Here is a 17,448-nt window from a genome sequence, read left to right on the forward strand (position 1 = left end):
TTTAAAGCGCAATATGCCAGTAAGAATGAAAAATGTTATTGGGTTTGAAGACAACATACACATTTAGTTGCTTTGATCATTTTTATATTCCATGGACAGCAACCTTTGAAAAATATTCTTGAGAAAAAAGTAGGTTGTACACCATGCCACAGTAATAAACAACTAGACTGGCTGCACCAAAATGCCAGTGTAGCCATGTAATAACAGATGCCATGCCTACTTTATTATGGATGCCCATTAAAAAAAATATAAGGTCATGCCACAGCAATAAGTGACTAGCCTTACTGTACCAAAATGCTATTCTAGCCACATAATACATATGCTGAAGAGAAACCAAGTGCACACATAAGCCCCTACCCTCGGATGTGAAAGTGCACATAACGTGGTTATATGTTGGCTTGCAAGTTCAAGGAGGGGGCTGATGTGAACATTTTATGTTGCTGAGGCAGATTGGTGATGGAAGTCTTGAAAGTAGCAGATATAAGGTTTTACTGCATTTGTGAAAGTACATTTTTCTGCATCTGCACAAACACCAGTTGCAGGAAAGGCTTACCTCCTCACCTCTCTGCCGATTACAAGGATGCACATCAGCCCCTTCCAGGGGTGCACCTATGGTACAATTTGGGGGAGGGAGGCTAACCCTTCAAAATTGGTTGAGCCACTAACTTCAGAGAATGTGGAGAAGGGGCAAACTTACTTGTGTGAGGGCATCCAACTTCTTTACACATTCCAATGAGTCTATTCTGGTGAAGCTTTAATGCTAAAAGCAGGTTAACTCTGTCCTTTCCCTCTGAAAACACCCACTAAAGGACTGGTGTGAGAATGAGTAGACTTCTGTGTCCCCACTACCCTTCAGATCACTCCCCTGGCATGCAAGGGCTAACCCCACATCACGATTTCAATTGCCTAAACATTAATGCATACGAATTGTAGGTGCTAACAGAGAAATGTTTTATGTTAGTAATTGCAGCGCCTTTGTTTACAGCGAAGCCCAGGCGCTGTTTAACATATGCGCCCTGTCTGTCCGGCCATGGCTCTGTAGGTCAGCCAGGTTGTGTCAACATAGCCCAAAATTTCTGTGGTGGGCTAGACGCCGACCCGTTCAATTTGTGTTGGGCCACTGATATCTTATACTGGAGGTCACAATGTTTTATTGTCTCTCTGCAAGTTCTTTGAATGTAAGTATGTATTTATTATTTATTCATATGGTGCTTATACACAGGTTAAGTGCTTCAAAGCGCTTCAAGGTGGGAAGATAAAAAGGGAATACAGTAATCATTCTTAGGCCTTGAATATTTGGAATGATCTAAACAGAAAAACTAGCATACTAGGCCTGATGACATTTCTTCTAGTGCAAGTGCATGAAGTGGTACAGTTGAGACCAAGCCTCGGGAGGGTGGGGGGGAACGGTGCAGTGGTGTGGGGGGGGGGGGCCAGGAGCGACTAACTGGACCTAGTACATTTAGGCCATGCATGCGTACAGACAGAGGTGCAGAGACGAGGGGGGTATGCTGAGGGGGGCAACAAAGAGTCTTGTCCAGCAGGGCCATGGGTTAAGTGCAGAGAGTTTGCCCCACTCATGGAGCAGAAAGTGCAGAAATGTTGAACAAAGTGCAGCAGCCCAGAGGCAAGTGCAAAAGACTGGTGGGGGTGCCTGGGACCTGTAGGCTCTGGAGGTGAACCAGGCAACCAGTCAGCAAAAACTGAACAGAGTTAGGGAGGAAAAGGAGGGTGGAGAGTAAAGAAAGGAGGTTAGCAGGGGAGAGGGAGAGGGAAAGAGGAAGGTCTTGAGGAGTTTCCAGAATTTAAGGTGCTCCAGCTCAAAACAGAGAGGGAAGGGGGGCTGTTCCAGTGGGAAGCACTTGCAGAGGATAAAGATCTAACCCCAAATCTCTGTTTGTGAAAGCGGCTCACCCGCCGAAATTCGGAGGACGAGCAGAGTATTCTCTCTAAAGGGAGAGTATTTAGGAAGGGAGCGTTGTAGATAGTGCGGTCCCAGAAAGCCTTGTGGATTATGCAGAGGGTCTTGAACTTGATCCTTGCAGCCACGGGGAGACAGTGGAGGGAGTTCAGCGCTGGGGAGATGCGGTCCCAGGGCTTGAGTGCAAGGATAAGTCTTGCGGTTCTGTCCTAGATGAGACTCATTCTGGGACGTCATTTTTGGTACCGTCATGCCATATGCAGACATGCCAACATTCCAACTCATCTGGGCGGGTGATTTCATCAGAGAAATCGGGAGTTGCACATTTTCTTATAGGGATGCATTGGGACTAGAAGTAATTTTGGGGGGACAATGTGAAAAATAGCAATATATTTTCACGAAAAGTCGGGAGTCTCCCGCCTAAATCGGGAGGGTGGGCATGTATGTATATAAAAACTAGGGTAGCCTTTGACTCCTCACCGAGTAGTGAAAATTACAAATTCTAATCATAATATTTTTGGTCTTTGCTATCCCCTACTACTGATTTTACCCACTCAATCTTTTATTGCAAATTTGTCTTTTCTTTCTGGACAGAAGTATGGAATTCTTTACAAAATATATTTTCTTTTCAAGGACCATTTTCACTGTGGAATGTTATGATTGGTGTATTAGCTAATCCTTTCATGTCATCCATTTCCTCCACTGAGTCATTTAATTTTATTGTTTATGTTGCATTTCACCTTATTGTGTCCAACTGGAAAAATGCACAGAAATGATCGTACCATTTATGGTGCAATTCTACAAGCTCATTCCATAGAATTGACATTTGTTTTACACTATCTTCCAGAATGTTATCTAAATTTAACATATGGAATGTTTTCAATCATCGCTACCTGATGTAGATTGTACTATTTTTGTTTATGATGGCATCATCCCCTCCCTTCTCCTTCTTTATTTGTTTCTAAGTTTGTCTTGTTTGTCACCCCCTGCTTATCTTAGTTCATTCAACAGATTTCATTATCAACCAATTCATATATTGTCCCAGGAGGATAGCTCAGTGGCAACGTGCTCGCCTTGGAAGCAAGACGACACGAAGCAACACTCTGGGCCTCATTACGACCCTGGCGGTCCCGTAATGAAGGGTGCCGGTACGGGACCGGCACCGTTCATTACGGGATGCGCGATTACGAGGTTCCCTTGCGGGACCCGGAACAGACGTCTGGTAAAACCAGACGTCCTTTCCGGGTCCCGCAAGGGCATCAAGGAGCTAATAACGGGCCCGTTATTAGCTTCATCCCCATTGAGCCCTATGGGGGCTCAAATGGGAATGGGGAATGGTTTTGTGCATGAGGAACTACCGGGTCCTCGAAGGTTGGAATGACCTGGAAATTCCTCATTCACAGAACCCGGTACTGGAGCTCAATATGGAGGCAGCAAAGGCTACCTCCATACTCGTAATGAGGCCCTCTGTACTTAGAAACCTCTGGGTATTTAAGCGCATTAAAAATATGCAACTAAGACAAAACATTCTGTAACAGCGCCTCGATGCCCCCGGGTTGTGTGAGCGCTTTAAAAATGCAAATGAATAAAATGAATATATATTATATTTAATATCCTACAGTTAATATCTGAAAGTATATACTAAGGTGAAAGTGTATGCACTGCTTTCTGTATTTGTAGCATGTGTCAGTGACAGGCGGCAAGCCGAGCAGCTCAGCAGCCACACACACGCGGCGCCCTGCCCTCCCCAGGCCCCCCAGGCAATCCTGCTAGGCTAGGGCTGCCAGGCCAGGCTCTGGGCCTGCACCGGAAGTGGGCGGCGCAGCTTCCGCTCTGTGCGGGGATGACCTCGCGCCCCGCCACGCCCTGTGCTGACTCTGCTCCCCTTGGTCCCGGATGCCCTGCCTGCCTGCGCAGGCGGCGTGCGTGACGTCACTTCCGGGGACCTCTCTCCTCGGGCCCCGCTGTAAGTGCCCGCGCCCACCGGAACCTTCGCGATTGCGATCCCCAGATAGCCCAGCGCGAGGCCCCGCCCGCCGTGCAGTGCCCGCCCCAGGCTGCAGTGGTCTAGCCACCCCGAGCCACGGCAGAGTGGATCCTCGCCTTGCTTCCATTCTGACACAGGAAGCGGTGTGTTAGCCAGATAGGCCACCTCGCATGGTGCCCCTCCCCCCCTCCTTTAGACGAATCCAGAACTAAAAGGGGTGTGTGTATCCTCTCTGATGCTGTGTGTGTGTGTCCTCTCTGATGCTGTGTGTGTGTGTGTGTGTGTATCCTCTCTGATGCTGTGTGTGTGTGTGTCCTCTCTGATGCTGTGTGTGTGTGTCCTCTCTGATGCTGTGTGTGTATCCTCTCTGATGCTGTGTGTGTGTCCTCTCCGATGCTGTGTGTGTGTGTGTCCTCTCTGATGCTGTGTGTGTGTCCTCTCCGATGCTGTGTGTGTGTGTGTGTGTCCTCTCTGATGCTGTGTGTGTGTATCCTCTCTGATGCTGTGTGTGTATCCTCTCTGATGCTGTGTGTGTGTCCTCTCCGATGCTGTGTGTGTGTGTGTGTGTCCGTCCTCTCTGATGCTGTGTGTGTGTATCCTCTCTGATGCTGTGTGTGTGTCCTCTCCGATGCTGTGTGTGTGTGTGTGTGTCCGTCCTCTCTGATGCTGTGTGTGTGTATCCTCTCCGATGCTGTGTGTGTGTGTATCCTCTCTGATGCTGTGTGTGTATCCTCTCTGATGCTGTGTGTGTGTATCCTCTCTGATGCTGTGTGTGTGTCCTCTCCGATGCTGTGTGTGTGTGTGTCCTCTCTGATGCTGTGTGTGTGTATCCTCTCTGATGCTGTGTGTGTATCCTCTCTGATGCTGTGTGTGTGTATCCTCTCTGATGCTGTGTGTGTGTCCTCTCCGATGCTGTGTGTGTGTGTGTCCTCTCTGATGCTGTGTGTGTGTATCCTCTCTGATGCTGTGTGTGTGTGTCCTCTCTGATGCTGTGTGTGTGTGTCCTCTCTGATGCTGTGTGTGTCCTCTCCGATGCTGTGTGTGTGTGTCCTCTCTGATGCTGTGTGTGTGTGTATCCTCTCTGATGCTGTGTGTGTGTCCTCTCCGATGCTGTGTGTGTGTGTGTGTCCTCTCTGATGCTGTGTGTGTGTGTCCTCTCTGATGCTGTGTGTGTGTGTCCTCTCTGATGCTGTGTGTGTGTGTCCTCTCTGATGCTGTGTGTGTGTGTCCTCTCTGATGCTGTGTGTGTGTCCTCTCTGATGCTGTGTGTGTGTGTGTCCTCTCTGATGCTGTGTGTGTGTGTCCTCTCTGATGCTGTGTGTGTGTATCCTCTCTGCTGTGTGTGTATCCTTCTGCTGTGTGTGTGTGTGTCCTCTCTGATGCTGTGTGTCTCTGTGCTGTGTGTATGACGGTACATGTATTGTTATGCTTGAAACCAAAGTGAATGTTCCAGCAGCAACTGTCGGGCGTGGAGCTGCTGGGACTGGAAGTGCCGGTGGATGTTCCCTTCAATTTACCTTACCCTCTTACCTGTGACTGAAGACCTGAACCAAGAAACGCATTTCATGCTTGCTTGCAATAAACCTACATGATTCCAATCTGCAACAATTGTCCCCTGCTTTCCTGACCCACATCATAATTTCTTCACAGAAGAATTCCGCCAACGACATGTCTCCTGTAGGTGTTCAAGTTCCTGGGGGAAGGGGGAGAGCCTGGCGGAGCCCCATATAGTTGCTAAAGCAAGGAGGAGTGTTGGGCAGTGGTCCCTGGCGAATGACGTGACCCACTCTGCTGCTGTTCCACTTATTCCTATGCATTGCTGTAACGGGAAAGTAGGATGTTGGGAGATCAGGATGGTAACTGCTACTGTATGGTACTGGCCGGTCACCAGTTATATTCTGGTGTTGAGCCTGATGGCCTCTGGTTACTCTGAACTCAGTCGTGGAAGCGGTCATGACCCTCACAGTGATTTTGTAGTTGAGTCAGTACAACATTTTTGGAATGGGGGAGGGCGGTAGGTAGTTGGCTAGATCCTTTTGGTTGGCATTGGGTATCTTTAAACGAGGGGTGTTCTTGAACGTGAGAGAGCACTCATTGGTTGAAGGAGGTATAACTGGTGTACGCGGGTTGCTTAGGGTAATGAGACATCTCTTCAGAAAGGTAGCGAGGAATAGTAATTACGCTGTCCTGGCCATGACTCCGATGCCCTCCTGCCCTGTATCCCATTTTGGCTCTCCAGACATTGATTCTGGAGTCGGGTCTCCTTTACCAAATTATCTGAAGGAACTTCCTGTTGCTACACCTTACAATGTCTTCAGCTGGTGCTAGTCTGTTTGAGAATCTCACAGAAAATAACACAGTGTGTCTATGATGCATGAATCCCCTTTTCATTCATTGATTAATTCACAAATGATTACACGTGTTATCGACAGGTTGTGGCTGTCCGCTTTTGCATCTCATTTGGATACTATATGAGCAGTACTACTGTCAACAAATATCCCTACAGACCTCCATTAATTATGCTTATTTAGTGTTTGAAGATATCGTCCATCCCCCTTTGTTGCATGAACATTTTAACCATTGACCTTTTTGTTAAAGCCATATGTTATCCTTTCTCCAGAGTGCGCTGACTTTGACATCTAAAAATCTAAATGAAGATGAGAAGAGCTACATTGAGGAAAAAATATGCAGTGCTCGTCTGACCTTTTAGCAACAAAGCTACCAGCCGGTGATGCCTCTACTCAAGGCAGTATACATGAGGTTCTCATCCACCCTGAAGAGTCTAGAATGATGGATGCTGATGTCTGGGCAAGGCCATTGAGTGAGGAGGCCGGGAAGCCACTGTCAGATACCATAGATGAGGGGTCTTGCCAAAACCCAGAAAGTATGTATTATCCTCTACTCCCCGCAGGACATGTTCCCAACACAGACATCTTCGCCATGCTACTGCACCTCCAGGCTACAATGAATCACTTGCAGTGTATCCTGGAGGATATGCCTGTTAAAGTTGCAGAGATTATTAAACAAATCTGGGTAACAAAGGGTCAGGAAATGTCTGTGTCAGCTGTAGAGAGGGTCTGTTCACCAACAGACAGCGACTGTGATCTCTATGTGTGTCCTACAACTCCTCTGCCGGTCAATCCAGGGGATGCAAGCCTATGTTTACAGGCTCAACAACCAAATCAGTGCATACAACCAGTGTTTACTGTTGGGCAGAACAACAGTATACATCCAGTCATTACTAATGGGGAGAGCCAACAGAACCTGCACATAGAGACATTGCTCATCAATGAGCAGAGAAAGCGGACTCACTGCACGCAGCCAGTGATTGCAGATGGGGAGAGCCAGGACCATGAACCATCGTTATTCGATCGGCAAGTCCAAAAACCGAGCAGGTCCATACAGACAAGTTTTACTGATGCACAGAGCCCAGAGGAAAGACTGCATATGCAACCAATGTTTACTGACGAGCAGGAGCCAGATCAGAGATTCAAAGTTAGATTGTTGTGCCCTGTTAAGAAAGAGCCTGAGGACAATCGCGTCTTGCAACAAGCATTTTGTGATGGCCAGAGTCCAGATCGGAGATGCAAATTGGAGCCATTGTGTTCTTATGGACAGCTTCCAGCTAAGCCTTCAATATCCCAGGCACAAGATACCGTTCCTACAGATGAAGCTGCCAACCCACAGATTGCACCATTCAAAGTTATCCAAGGTATGGTTTTATTATGCAAGGACGGTTGCCTGACATGTAATATGTACTGAGACTATTTTCATGGAGATTGTTGTACTAGTTCCCTAACACGCTCTTCTACCTTTTAGTTGAGCGCTTTGTGTTAAGTTGTGCTGGTCTTTGATATTTGTAGACAAATGTCCTTTGTAGCCATGCTATTTTCTCAAAGCAGCAGTATCTGGAGCTTAGTCCAAGGTGCGATAGTGGACGGGTAGGATGATTTGACATGCAGTTGGGTTCTTTGGTGGCGGTGAACTGCGCAAGAAAATGTGCAGGGTACAGAGTAGGGAAATATTGGGTTAAGAAGTTCCGTCATTCTCTACCACGTCTATAGATGGTAATCAATAGAAATGCATATGTTTGGTTGCATGCCATTTGTATAGTGCTAAGCTTCCTTTGCCGTGGTGGTGTGGGCAAAGGTAGGTATATTGCTGAACTAAGGTTTTGGAAGACATAACTGACATGGCATTACTAACAATAAATGTGCACTGTGGCGAATCACAAGAAGGAGTCAGACGAGTGACTGATATGTTCAAGGATATTTATTCAAAAGAAAAATAAAATCCCTAGCTAGCCCCATCGCTATGAGGGAAGTTCCCCATCTAACAAAACGATGGAGTGCAATTCAAAGTCAAAAGTCCTCTGTCTGAATCCCAACCAACTAACTAGCCCGACCACTTTAGAAAACCAAGCTAAAAGGAGACCAGGACAAGGCTTCTGCCATGGACCTCTGCCTGGTCCAACACTTGGGAGTCCTTCTCCAAGCAGGTTTTTGCAAGTTCATGAAATACTGGATTCTTTTTACAGACTTGTAAAAGTTTAACAAATTTCTTGCAAAGTTCCTCAGGAAATACAAGGTTTAAAATTAGTCAAGTTTGGGTCTCTTCCCAAAACAAAACTTTAAAGAATAATGCATCGCACTCTGGATCTCTTTTTATAAGAAGGTTTACAACAAAAGTTCATCAAATTCTGAATGTCTTTTCAAATGAAGGTTTTAACAAATATAGTTCTGACAATGTTTTTATCACTCTAGGGCTTTCTCAAAGCCCTTTAGTATATATGTGGCAGGGTCTTGTTTTGGTGCCGGCCCCACATTATTCGGGTTTCTCAAGTTCCCGTAACCCTCTCTCTGCTTTTCTAAACCATGGGTGTTAAGTCTGTCAGTTTCTCAGTGTACACCAAAATCCTCTGGCCACCGGATCGGCGTGCTTGATCTCTCTTTCGATTTATCTGGCTCCTGTAACCCACGTGGCTTTACCAGCCTCGACTATAAAAAATCTTTTGGTTTCTTAGGGCTCTCCAAAGCCCATTGGCTCTCTGGTATCCTTGAGCTCTGTCTTTTGGGGTTTTATTTGTCTCCCTTACTCCTTGTGGCTTTCCCAGCGTGGGATATCAATTTCTTAAGGCTCTCTGGATCCCTCTGGTCCTCTGATAGGCTTGCCTTCTCCTTCCTAAGGTTTATCAGGCCCCGTAACCTTTTCTTCATCCCCAGCCTTCATTATTAATGATCGTGCATTTCAATTGGGTTCTCTCTTTGGGAGCGTTTGCTTCTCTGCTGTTGCTCGTCTGTGCTAAATGCATTTCTCATGCAGAAATCGGGGATCCAGGATCCCTTCTGCAGTCTGGTCACAGTGTTGCTTACCAGGCCCGCCACAGTTTCCTTGTGGTCGTGCCACCAGATGAGATGGTTGCTTCTCTCTTTCTCAACCTTGGCTTCCCCATCAGTCATTACACCAGTCTTCGAGCATTTTGCGAAAAACTTGTTCGCTACTCATGCTACCGCTGGCTCTGTAGTCTAGCGTGGCTCTGGCCCTCAAGGACATCTTTGCACCAGATGTTTGCCTCTGTGTAGGATTCTTTCTTCTCCCTGCGTAGGAGTTTCTCTTAGATTCAAAGTTCCTCTTGGTTTTATATACCTCACCACAAACAAAAATGGTGTGCCCTTCTTTGACTGTGGTGTTCAGGCGGGATCCAGCATTGCCTGAAGGCAAGGAGATTGAAGAAATGTCAGTATTCGGTGGATTGTCACAAGACCTAGCAATTCTCATGTCTACTAGATCCCTCTTAGGCTACCTCTGCAATAAGAATGATAATTTTCTACTTTTTTATTCTGATCAAACAACTCCTTTTCTGTGAAAGAGCAGAGTGATTGAATGGCAGGGGCTAAGGGTTGCCTGATTGCTGCGACTGAAGCAGAAAGAAGCAAGCATCATTTTGTTAGGATGGTGCAGGAAAGGAAGTAGGAGCGCTTGATTGCACCTCACAGAATTCCACGCGATCATGCTGTGCATCTGATTGGGATTGTGTAGTCCTATGGATCAGAGGTTTAAGGATTGTGAATTGTGAGTGCCACCATTTTGTGGGATTGAGGCCGGCAGAAGAAATGGTAACGTTTACTGGTGTCCGATCTACTGCTGGTTCATACCTGGTGCCTCAATTGTGCAGAGTGCCTTTTTGTTTTGCCTTTCTCTTACTGTTGCTCTGCCTGGTTGGATGTCTGATCATTTCAACCAATTCATTCTGAGACAAAGAGCCCCTGCCAGGTTTATTGCAATACCTGTCCAACAAGGTGAGGAAGTGCATGATTGTGTCACATTTGAATGGTCCTGAAGATGATTTACTACGAGCAAGGGAGGATGCACTGGAAGAAGGAGACGTCCTCTTCATTGATCGGTCATCAATGATTGATCAGGAGACTTGCCAGAGACACACACGTGCAGCAGTGTGCGCCTTGTAGATGGGGAATATGAGGTTGTAGTTCAAAAGAGGTTACCAACAGACTATTCAACCCAGGCAGCAGAAATGATTGCAGCGATTGAAGCATCCGAAGGATGTTTAGTGACCATATATTCTAATTCTGTATATGTGACCACCACCGTACATTCAGGGTTATCCAGATCGGAAAGGAGCGGATTTAGGAGGTCACATGGTACGTATGTGCAGTATTGTTGGAGAGATTAATCTATGCTTTGTCCTGCACCACACTAGTAGCAGTGGTTAATTGTGCAGCCCACACTCAAAACACAGACCCTGCTTCACTTGGCAATGATGTAGCAGAGAAGGCCGCCAAAGAAGCAGCGTATTTAAGGGACCCAGATGTCGCCACGTACCCTGAGGTGTCAAATAAACAGTTGCAGCTAACAATCCCATATAGCTCGGTACCGCTCACGCAAATAATTGAGCTACAAAGACAGGCGTTCAAGGAAGAGAAAGAGCTGTGGGTTAAAAGGGTGCTCAGTCACCGACTTATTTTGTCCTATAATCCTATATTATTGCTTCCTAGTGAAAGTTTCGAATGCCATAGTTTCGAATGGCAAAGTTTTGAAAAAAATGCATCGAAAAAATGTATTTACATTTCTTTAATGGGGGTCCACCCCCAAACCCCTGTTGTTTTTACCCTTAAAAACCACTATAGTAAAAAAAAACTTTACCTAAATAAAACAGCATTTTTTCGATGCATTGTTTTCCAAAACTTTGGTATTCGAAAAAACAATGCCTGGATACCATATGATTCTCAGGCCAACGAGATTGTAGAAAAATTGAATGGACTGTTGAAGAGTAAACTGTCAAAGATATGTACTACGTTGGGGAGGAATTGGCTGCATTGTCTCCCTCTGACTTTGTTCAGCTTGAGGACGCAGCCAGCAAGGATCACCACTTTTCCCTGCCCGAGATAGTGACAGGGAGAAGAATGCACACACCTGTGAGCGGTCAAAAATGCGAGGCAGACAACTTTGTAAAGGTTTTACAAAAGATGCCATTTTATTAACTTCAAAGGTTGGTTAAACGCCTCGCTGTCCATATCCTGAGGATTTCCCTGCCTAAATGAAACTAAAGGAAAACCTCTAACAAAGGACATCTTTCCCTCACACTTATACATACCGTAACTCAACAATGTAATGAATGACAGTTCAACGGCAATACATATATAACAGTTAATTTCATAATATGACAACCGTCTTTCTTTATGATCTGGGTCAATTCCCCTTTCCCAGATTCAAGCAGGATTCTGCTCCACAGTTCCAAAATAATTAAGGAAATACTGGTTTGTAACAAAAGTTCTAACACCATTCTTTGTGACTCCCAACTTGACAACAAAACGTTCCAACACTCCCATGGTTCAACAAAGGTTCTTTATCACCCTCTTGTGAAAGTCAGACTCGAAGTAATATTCTCCCCAAAGAAAGAATAGTTCCATAGATCATCAGTATCAACATAAATTGTCTTTGTCAAGATGCTTTGCAACAACTTATTATTTCTGAAGATATCAGCACAGTTCTATACAGTTCTTTCTTTAGCAATTAAGGTTTGTCAGTATAATTTGTTTAACGCTCTTCACAGCACTTCACCAGCTTCTACCTGGTTTACTTCCATGCCAGGCCTACTACTTCAATCACGCCTGGTTTATGCCCATGCCAGGCCTGCTACTTTAGGTTCGCTATTCGGGTATAGTCCTGTGCCCGAATAGTAATTTACAAACAAGTGCCTGTGTGGTTAAGTCCAGCTTACAACAGCTTTGCAGTGTTCATTACTTTACAACATCAGACTTTTAGCAACTCTTCGGGGAAGACAAGATTCACATTGGTGCTCTTTGGTACTCTTTTGTACTTTCCAAAACATCTGCAAGTTATGCTCCTCTCCTTCTGAACAAGCTTTTCCAGAAGGGAAGCCTTCCTGCCGTTGTTTCCCTGCTGCGTTATGAACCAAACACTGACAATGATGACTTTCCTCTGGCTTTGGCAATGTGGGTTTATACCAGCTTTTGTGATGTGCTTCTTCAAATATGGGCAATACGTTTTACAACCTTTGGAACTTTCATTAGTCCCCTCCTGACTTTGGCAATATCTATTGGTTTTGATTTGCCTTGTTTTTGCTTTTTTTGTCTTGTGTAATGATTGTCTGCATTATGTTCTAAGAGTATTGCCCTATCTTGTTGCTGGGTTCTACATAAACTCACAGGCTTAAAGACAGTCATTTGGCAAGCGTTTTCTAACTTGAAAATGCTTGTTTTGAGCATGCAATAGGTTGCTGAGCACTTCGGTGTCACTATAAGGCGGTGAACCGGGTAAGGCGTGCAAGTCCGATTTCCTCAATGCTCAGAGTGACATCTTGCAACGTTACAATCTGCTAATTGATGTCTTCTGCTACCCGTGCCACTTTCAAACAGAGCTTCCTTTGCTCCGGAGGCGCTCTGGTGCTTGTGGGCCACCCCGAAACAACCGTGTTGGGAAGAAAGCTTTCCATACTTTCGCTTCCCGCTGTGCAGCCTCTGCAAAACAGGTCTTCGGGGGGGGGGGGAAAGCTTCCCTCTCCTCACTTTTCCTGCTGCGCGACCTCTGCTGTTAGGGAGAATTCTCATTGTATGGCTAATTTCCCTTACCTATAGAGTCCCCCAGCAGCTTTGCTGGATTTGAAGGGTTTGTTTTTTCTCCTGCTAAGAGTGAGACTCTTTTTCCCACTCTTAGGCATATTTGCTATGGTTATTTTTGTGTTTAATGTCTATGGGGTTTATCACCCTCATGCGAACCATCTTTATCCACATGTGGTAGACAGCACCCTCCGTGCAGTGACACAGGGGTGTCGTAGCGACCCCCAACCATAGACTCCATACCCTGGGACTGACTACTGTCTCCCAGGGCATGTAAAGTCCCCATTGACTTTACTAATCAATCTTTATGAACAAAACCAGTACAACCCATCTTACTATGGAGGTACTGGCAAGGGTTAATCATTTTTCCCTTATGTTCATTTTCGAGAGGGTACCGTACAGTCCCTCTCTCATAAGTCTCTGGCTGGTGGCAGTGGTTACTACCAAAAATATTCGACCATGAATATTTCCCTATGGGATTTTCCCATTGTTTGAGGCTACGACATTTACTGACAGCCTCTAACATCCCGCCGGTTTATTCTTATATTAACGTTACTCCGGTAGGTTTTATTTGCCAGAGCTTTTATATAAATTCTTTCTCGTGTCTTTCTATAAGATCCTAACCCAGGTCGGGGATCCTTTGTTCGTCCTTTAGGCGGGCTTCTGCCAAGAAGCCCTCCTTTCGGCGCCACTGAGTCTGGGGTGGAACCACTGTGTGGGAGGGGGAGTAGGACCCCTGGACAGGGTTGCCTGAGCAACCCATGTCGCACTCTGCCCTGATAGGCTGGAGGGTCTCCCGCCAGGATGACTACTCCACTGTGTGAGTGACAGCTAGGTCGTATAGATGGGGATCCTTTTGCATAAAAGCAGGGTCCTGAGGACTGGAAGAGCAAGACGTTGCCACTGGAACTAAGAAGCCGAAGAGGAGAGAGGTCAAAGACATCTGCAACGACTGAACCATCGGTGAAGTCCTGCTGCAGTGTCTCACCACTTTTCTCCACACAACGAGAGAAGATCTTCATCTGCAAGAGCCTTCTTCCCTTGAGCTGGTGGGACCAGTTTGCCAATCGCCTTCCAGGACCTGCCTTGGTCGAATCGCCAGTGCCCTGCACTCTGAGACCGGGTAGCCAGGCACCCGTCCACCCAGACCGCAATTTAAAGGAGCGTACCTTTATTTCGTTTGGCAGCACCGTGGCTGGTTTCACCCCTGGGCAGTGCAGTAACTCGAACCTTCCACCACGACTAGAGTCTCTCTTCCTCTGCTGGATCTCCCGAACTGCAGGAACTGCCAGGAACAACCGCCACCGCAGGAGCCTCTTCTACTTTTTAAGGTACTTTGTTCCGCCAGGCCTCCCTTTTCTTTTGGTAGCGTTAAAGGTGTTTTAAATCCTTTACCTACCTACTGGGTTTCCCGCCCCTAGCATCTAACATTGTCTTTCACCTTATGCATCCACCTTTTTGAATCGTTTAACAAAGACGACAGCAGCTACAAGAACATTTTGCTCCTGGGCTCTTTGCCCTGTATCACTGACTCTGACACGGGCCTATCGAATCTGGCTGAATCTGTTATAACTGCCTTCTCTAGATTGCTTCTCAACTAGAACTGTGTTGGTGCACCTAACTCTTATAACCACCTTTTCCTTCCCACTTTTAAAACTTGTGAAGTGCAATTTTGCTCGGTTTTCACCTAAGTATTATACATGCTAAAGTACTGCCTTGCCTAAACTTGTTCACAAACCTATTGGGAAGTGTTGCTAGGGTGCCTATGAGTATTTTCCTGTGTAACTTGTTCTTTCCCTCCCTTGTGAGAAATTGCTAGAGTGCCATGTGTGTTTGGTTTTCACTGTGCCGTTTTGCTCAGTTTTCACTCTTGCTGAAACTTGTCTACAATTTAACCAGGGAGTTGTGTATACTTTTCTTGACTGATTTTAACTTGCTTTAATAACTGTGATTAATGTGTTGAATTAGAAGTGTGTAACATAAATATATATATTCTTTTTAATACACAGCTTTGGTCAGTGTTTCCTTGTGCCATAGTACTGTAGCCCTATTGTGTAAACCCTGAATACTGCTCATCTCCCTCTTGAGATAAGTCTGACTGCTTAGCCACAGCTACCAACTAAATCTTTGTGGTGTGGACTGATACCAAAGGGGATTTATTGCTCATACCTGCATTCTTAATATTCTGTAGTGCTCCCTAAAGGAACTGCATAGGATTCTGCCTAACATCTGCAATCAAAGCTTCTGTAGACAAAGACCCTCTCAGGACTGGCTTCTGTTCGTTAGTGATCCCGGTGTCTTCTTCCTCCTCCTGTTTCTGCTTCGGCTGCTTACACTGCTCACACTGTTCTCCCTGCTCACTAATGGCCTGCACCTGAGGTGGCCTTTTAAACCTCCCAGTCTCCCTCAGGTGTGGATCATTCACATTAATAAGCTCTCTTCTTCATCTCAGTACAGAGTTTATGGGACTTGAAGTCCATAATGTAAACATTTGTTTTTCTAGCTTGATTTTTGTTCTCGCACTTATTTCTGTTCCTAATAATATTCTTGAAAGGAATATTATACGGATCAATCGAAAGACTGGATTCTATAAAGGAATAAAGTTCTTTAGAGTTGGAATTATTATTCAGACTTCTTTTCACCCAATCTTTGGGAGTTAAGTGCGCTTCTAGCTCTATAAGTCTCCAGAGCTTTAGAGGGGTTTTCGTTTCTCTCAGTGCCCGAGTTTGATTGTTTCTACCCCCATCAAGATGTTAAACTTGAGGAACAAAAAGATTATAACCCCAAGCTTTTACATACTTAGGTATTGAAGAGATGTCCTCCCTAGAGGAAGCCAAATACTGCATCTCACCCAACAGACTCCTCTCATGCCGATCCTTTCTCCTTTCTCCTCCAAGGTGATCCTTGCACAGAGAACAACCCCCCAAGGTCAGAGAGATGTCCTCCCTCGAGGAAGCCAAATACTGCATCTCACCCAACAGAGTCCTCTCATGCCGATCCTTTCTCCTCCCAGGTGATCCTTGCACAGAGAACAACCACCCAAGGTCAGAGAGATGTCCTCCCTAGAGGAAGCCAAATAATGCATCTCGCCCAACAGAGTCCTCTCATGCCGATCCTTTCTCCTTTCTCCTCCCAGGTGATCCTTGCACAGAGAACAACCCCCCAAGGTCAGAGAGATGTCCTCCCTAGAGGAAGCCAAATAATGCATCTCGCCTAACAGAGTCCTCTCATGCCGATCCTTTCTCCTCCCATGTGATCCTTGCACAGAGAACAACCACCCAAGGTCAGAGAGATGTCCTCCCTAGAGGAAGCCAAATACTGCATCTCACCCAACAGAGTCCTCTCCTGCCGATCCTTTCTCCTCCCAGGTGATCCTTGCACAGAGAACAACCTCCCAAGGTCAGAGAGATGTCCTCCCTAGAGGAAGCCAAATACTGCATCTCACCCAACAGAGTCCTCTCATGCCGATCCTTTCTCCTCCCAGGTGATCCTTGCACAGAGCACAACCACTCAAGGTCAGAGAGATGTCCTCCCTAGAGGAAGCCAAATACTGCATCTCACCCAACAGAGTCCTCTCATGCCGATCCTTTCTCCTCCCAGGTGATCCTTGCACAGAGAACAACCTCCCAAGGTCAGAGAGATGTCCTCCCTAGAGGAAGCCAAATACTACATCTCACCCAACAGAGTCCTCTCATGCCGATCCTTTCTCCTCCCAGGTGATCCTTGCACAGAGCACAACCACTCAAGGTCAGAGAGATGTCCTCCCTAGAGGAAGCCAAATACTGCATCTCACCCAACAGAGTCCTCTCATGCCCTGGGTCCTCCCAGGTGATCCTTGCACAGAGAACAACCTCCCAAGGTCAGAGAGATGTCCTCCCTAGAGGAAGCCAAATACTGCATCTCACCCAACAGAGTCCTCTCATGCCGATCCTTTCTCCTCCCAGGTGATCCTTGCACAGAGAACAACCACCGGAGGTCAGAGAGATGTCCTCCCTAGAGGAAGCCAAATACTGCATCTCACCCAACAGAGTCCTCTCATGCCGATCCTTTCTCCTCCCAGGTGATCCTTGCACAGAGCACAACCACTCAAGGTCAGAGAGATGTCCTCCCTAGAGGAAGCCAAATACTGCATCTCACCCAACAGAGTCCTCTCATGCCGAGCCTTTCTCCTCCCAGGTGATCCTTGCACAGAGAACAACCACCCAAGGTCAGAGAGATGGCCTCCCTAGAGGAAGCCGAATACTGCATGTCGCCCAACAGAGTCCTCTCATGCCGATCCTTTCTCCTCCCAGGTGATCCTTGCACAGATGTCAGACTTCGGCTCCACCTCCCCCTTCTCCTCACCTGAATCTTCTGATATTGAGTCCTTTACCGTAGTCCGGATCCGGGGTCGTTCCTTCTTCTTGTTAGAGATAAGATCCTTAGGTGATCTAACCTTCTTA

At 46.3% G+C, this 17,448-nt stretch overlaps 1 protein-coding gene across 2 annotated transcripts in view; it reads left to right on the plus strand.

Moving 5' to 3' along the window:
- Positions 1-3,835: 3,835 nt before the first annotated feature.
- LOC138565008 (uncharacterized) overlaps positions 3,836-17,448 on the plus strand; it is a 58,054-nt gene continuing 44,441 nt past the window's right edge. The window contains exons 1-2 of one of the 2 annotated variants that reach the window (XM_069642949.1): positions 3,836-3,887; positions 6,529-7,620. In XM_069642949.1, coding sequence (XP_069499050.1) covers positions 6,594-7,620 — 1,027 coding nt within the window. In that variant the 5' untranslated portion in view covers positions 3,836-3,887; positions 6,529-6,593. The other variant, XM_069642948.1, reaches the window with a different exon arrangement.

The sequence above is a fragment of the Ambystoma mexicanum genome, chromosome 1p (assembly GCF_040938575.1).
Source record: "Ambystoma mexicanum isolate Mex_15411 chromosome 1p, UKY_AmexF1_1, whole genome shotgun sequence".
Taxonomy (NCBI): Eukaryota; Metazoa; Chordata; class Amphibia; order Caudata; family Ambystomatidae; genus Ambystoma; species Ambystoma mexicanum.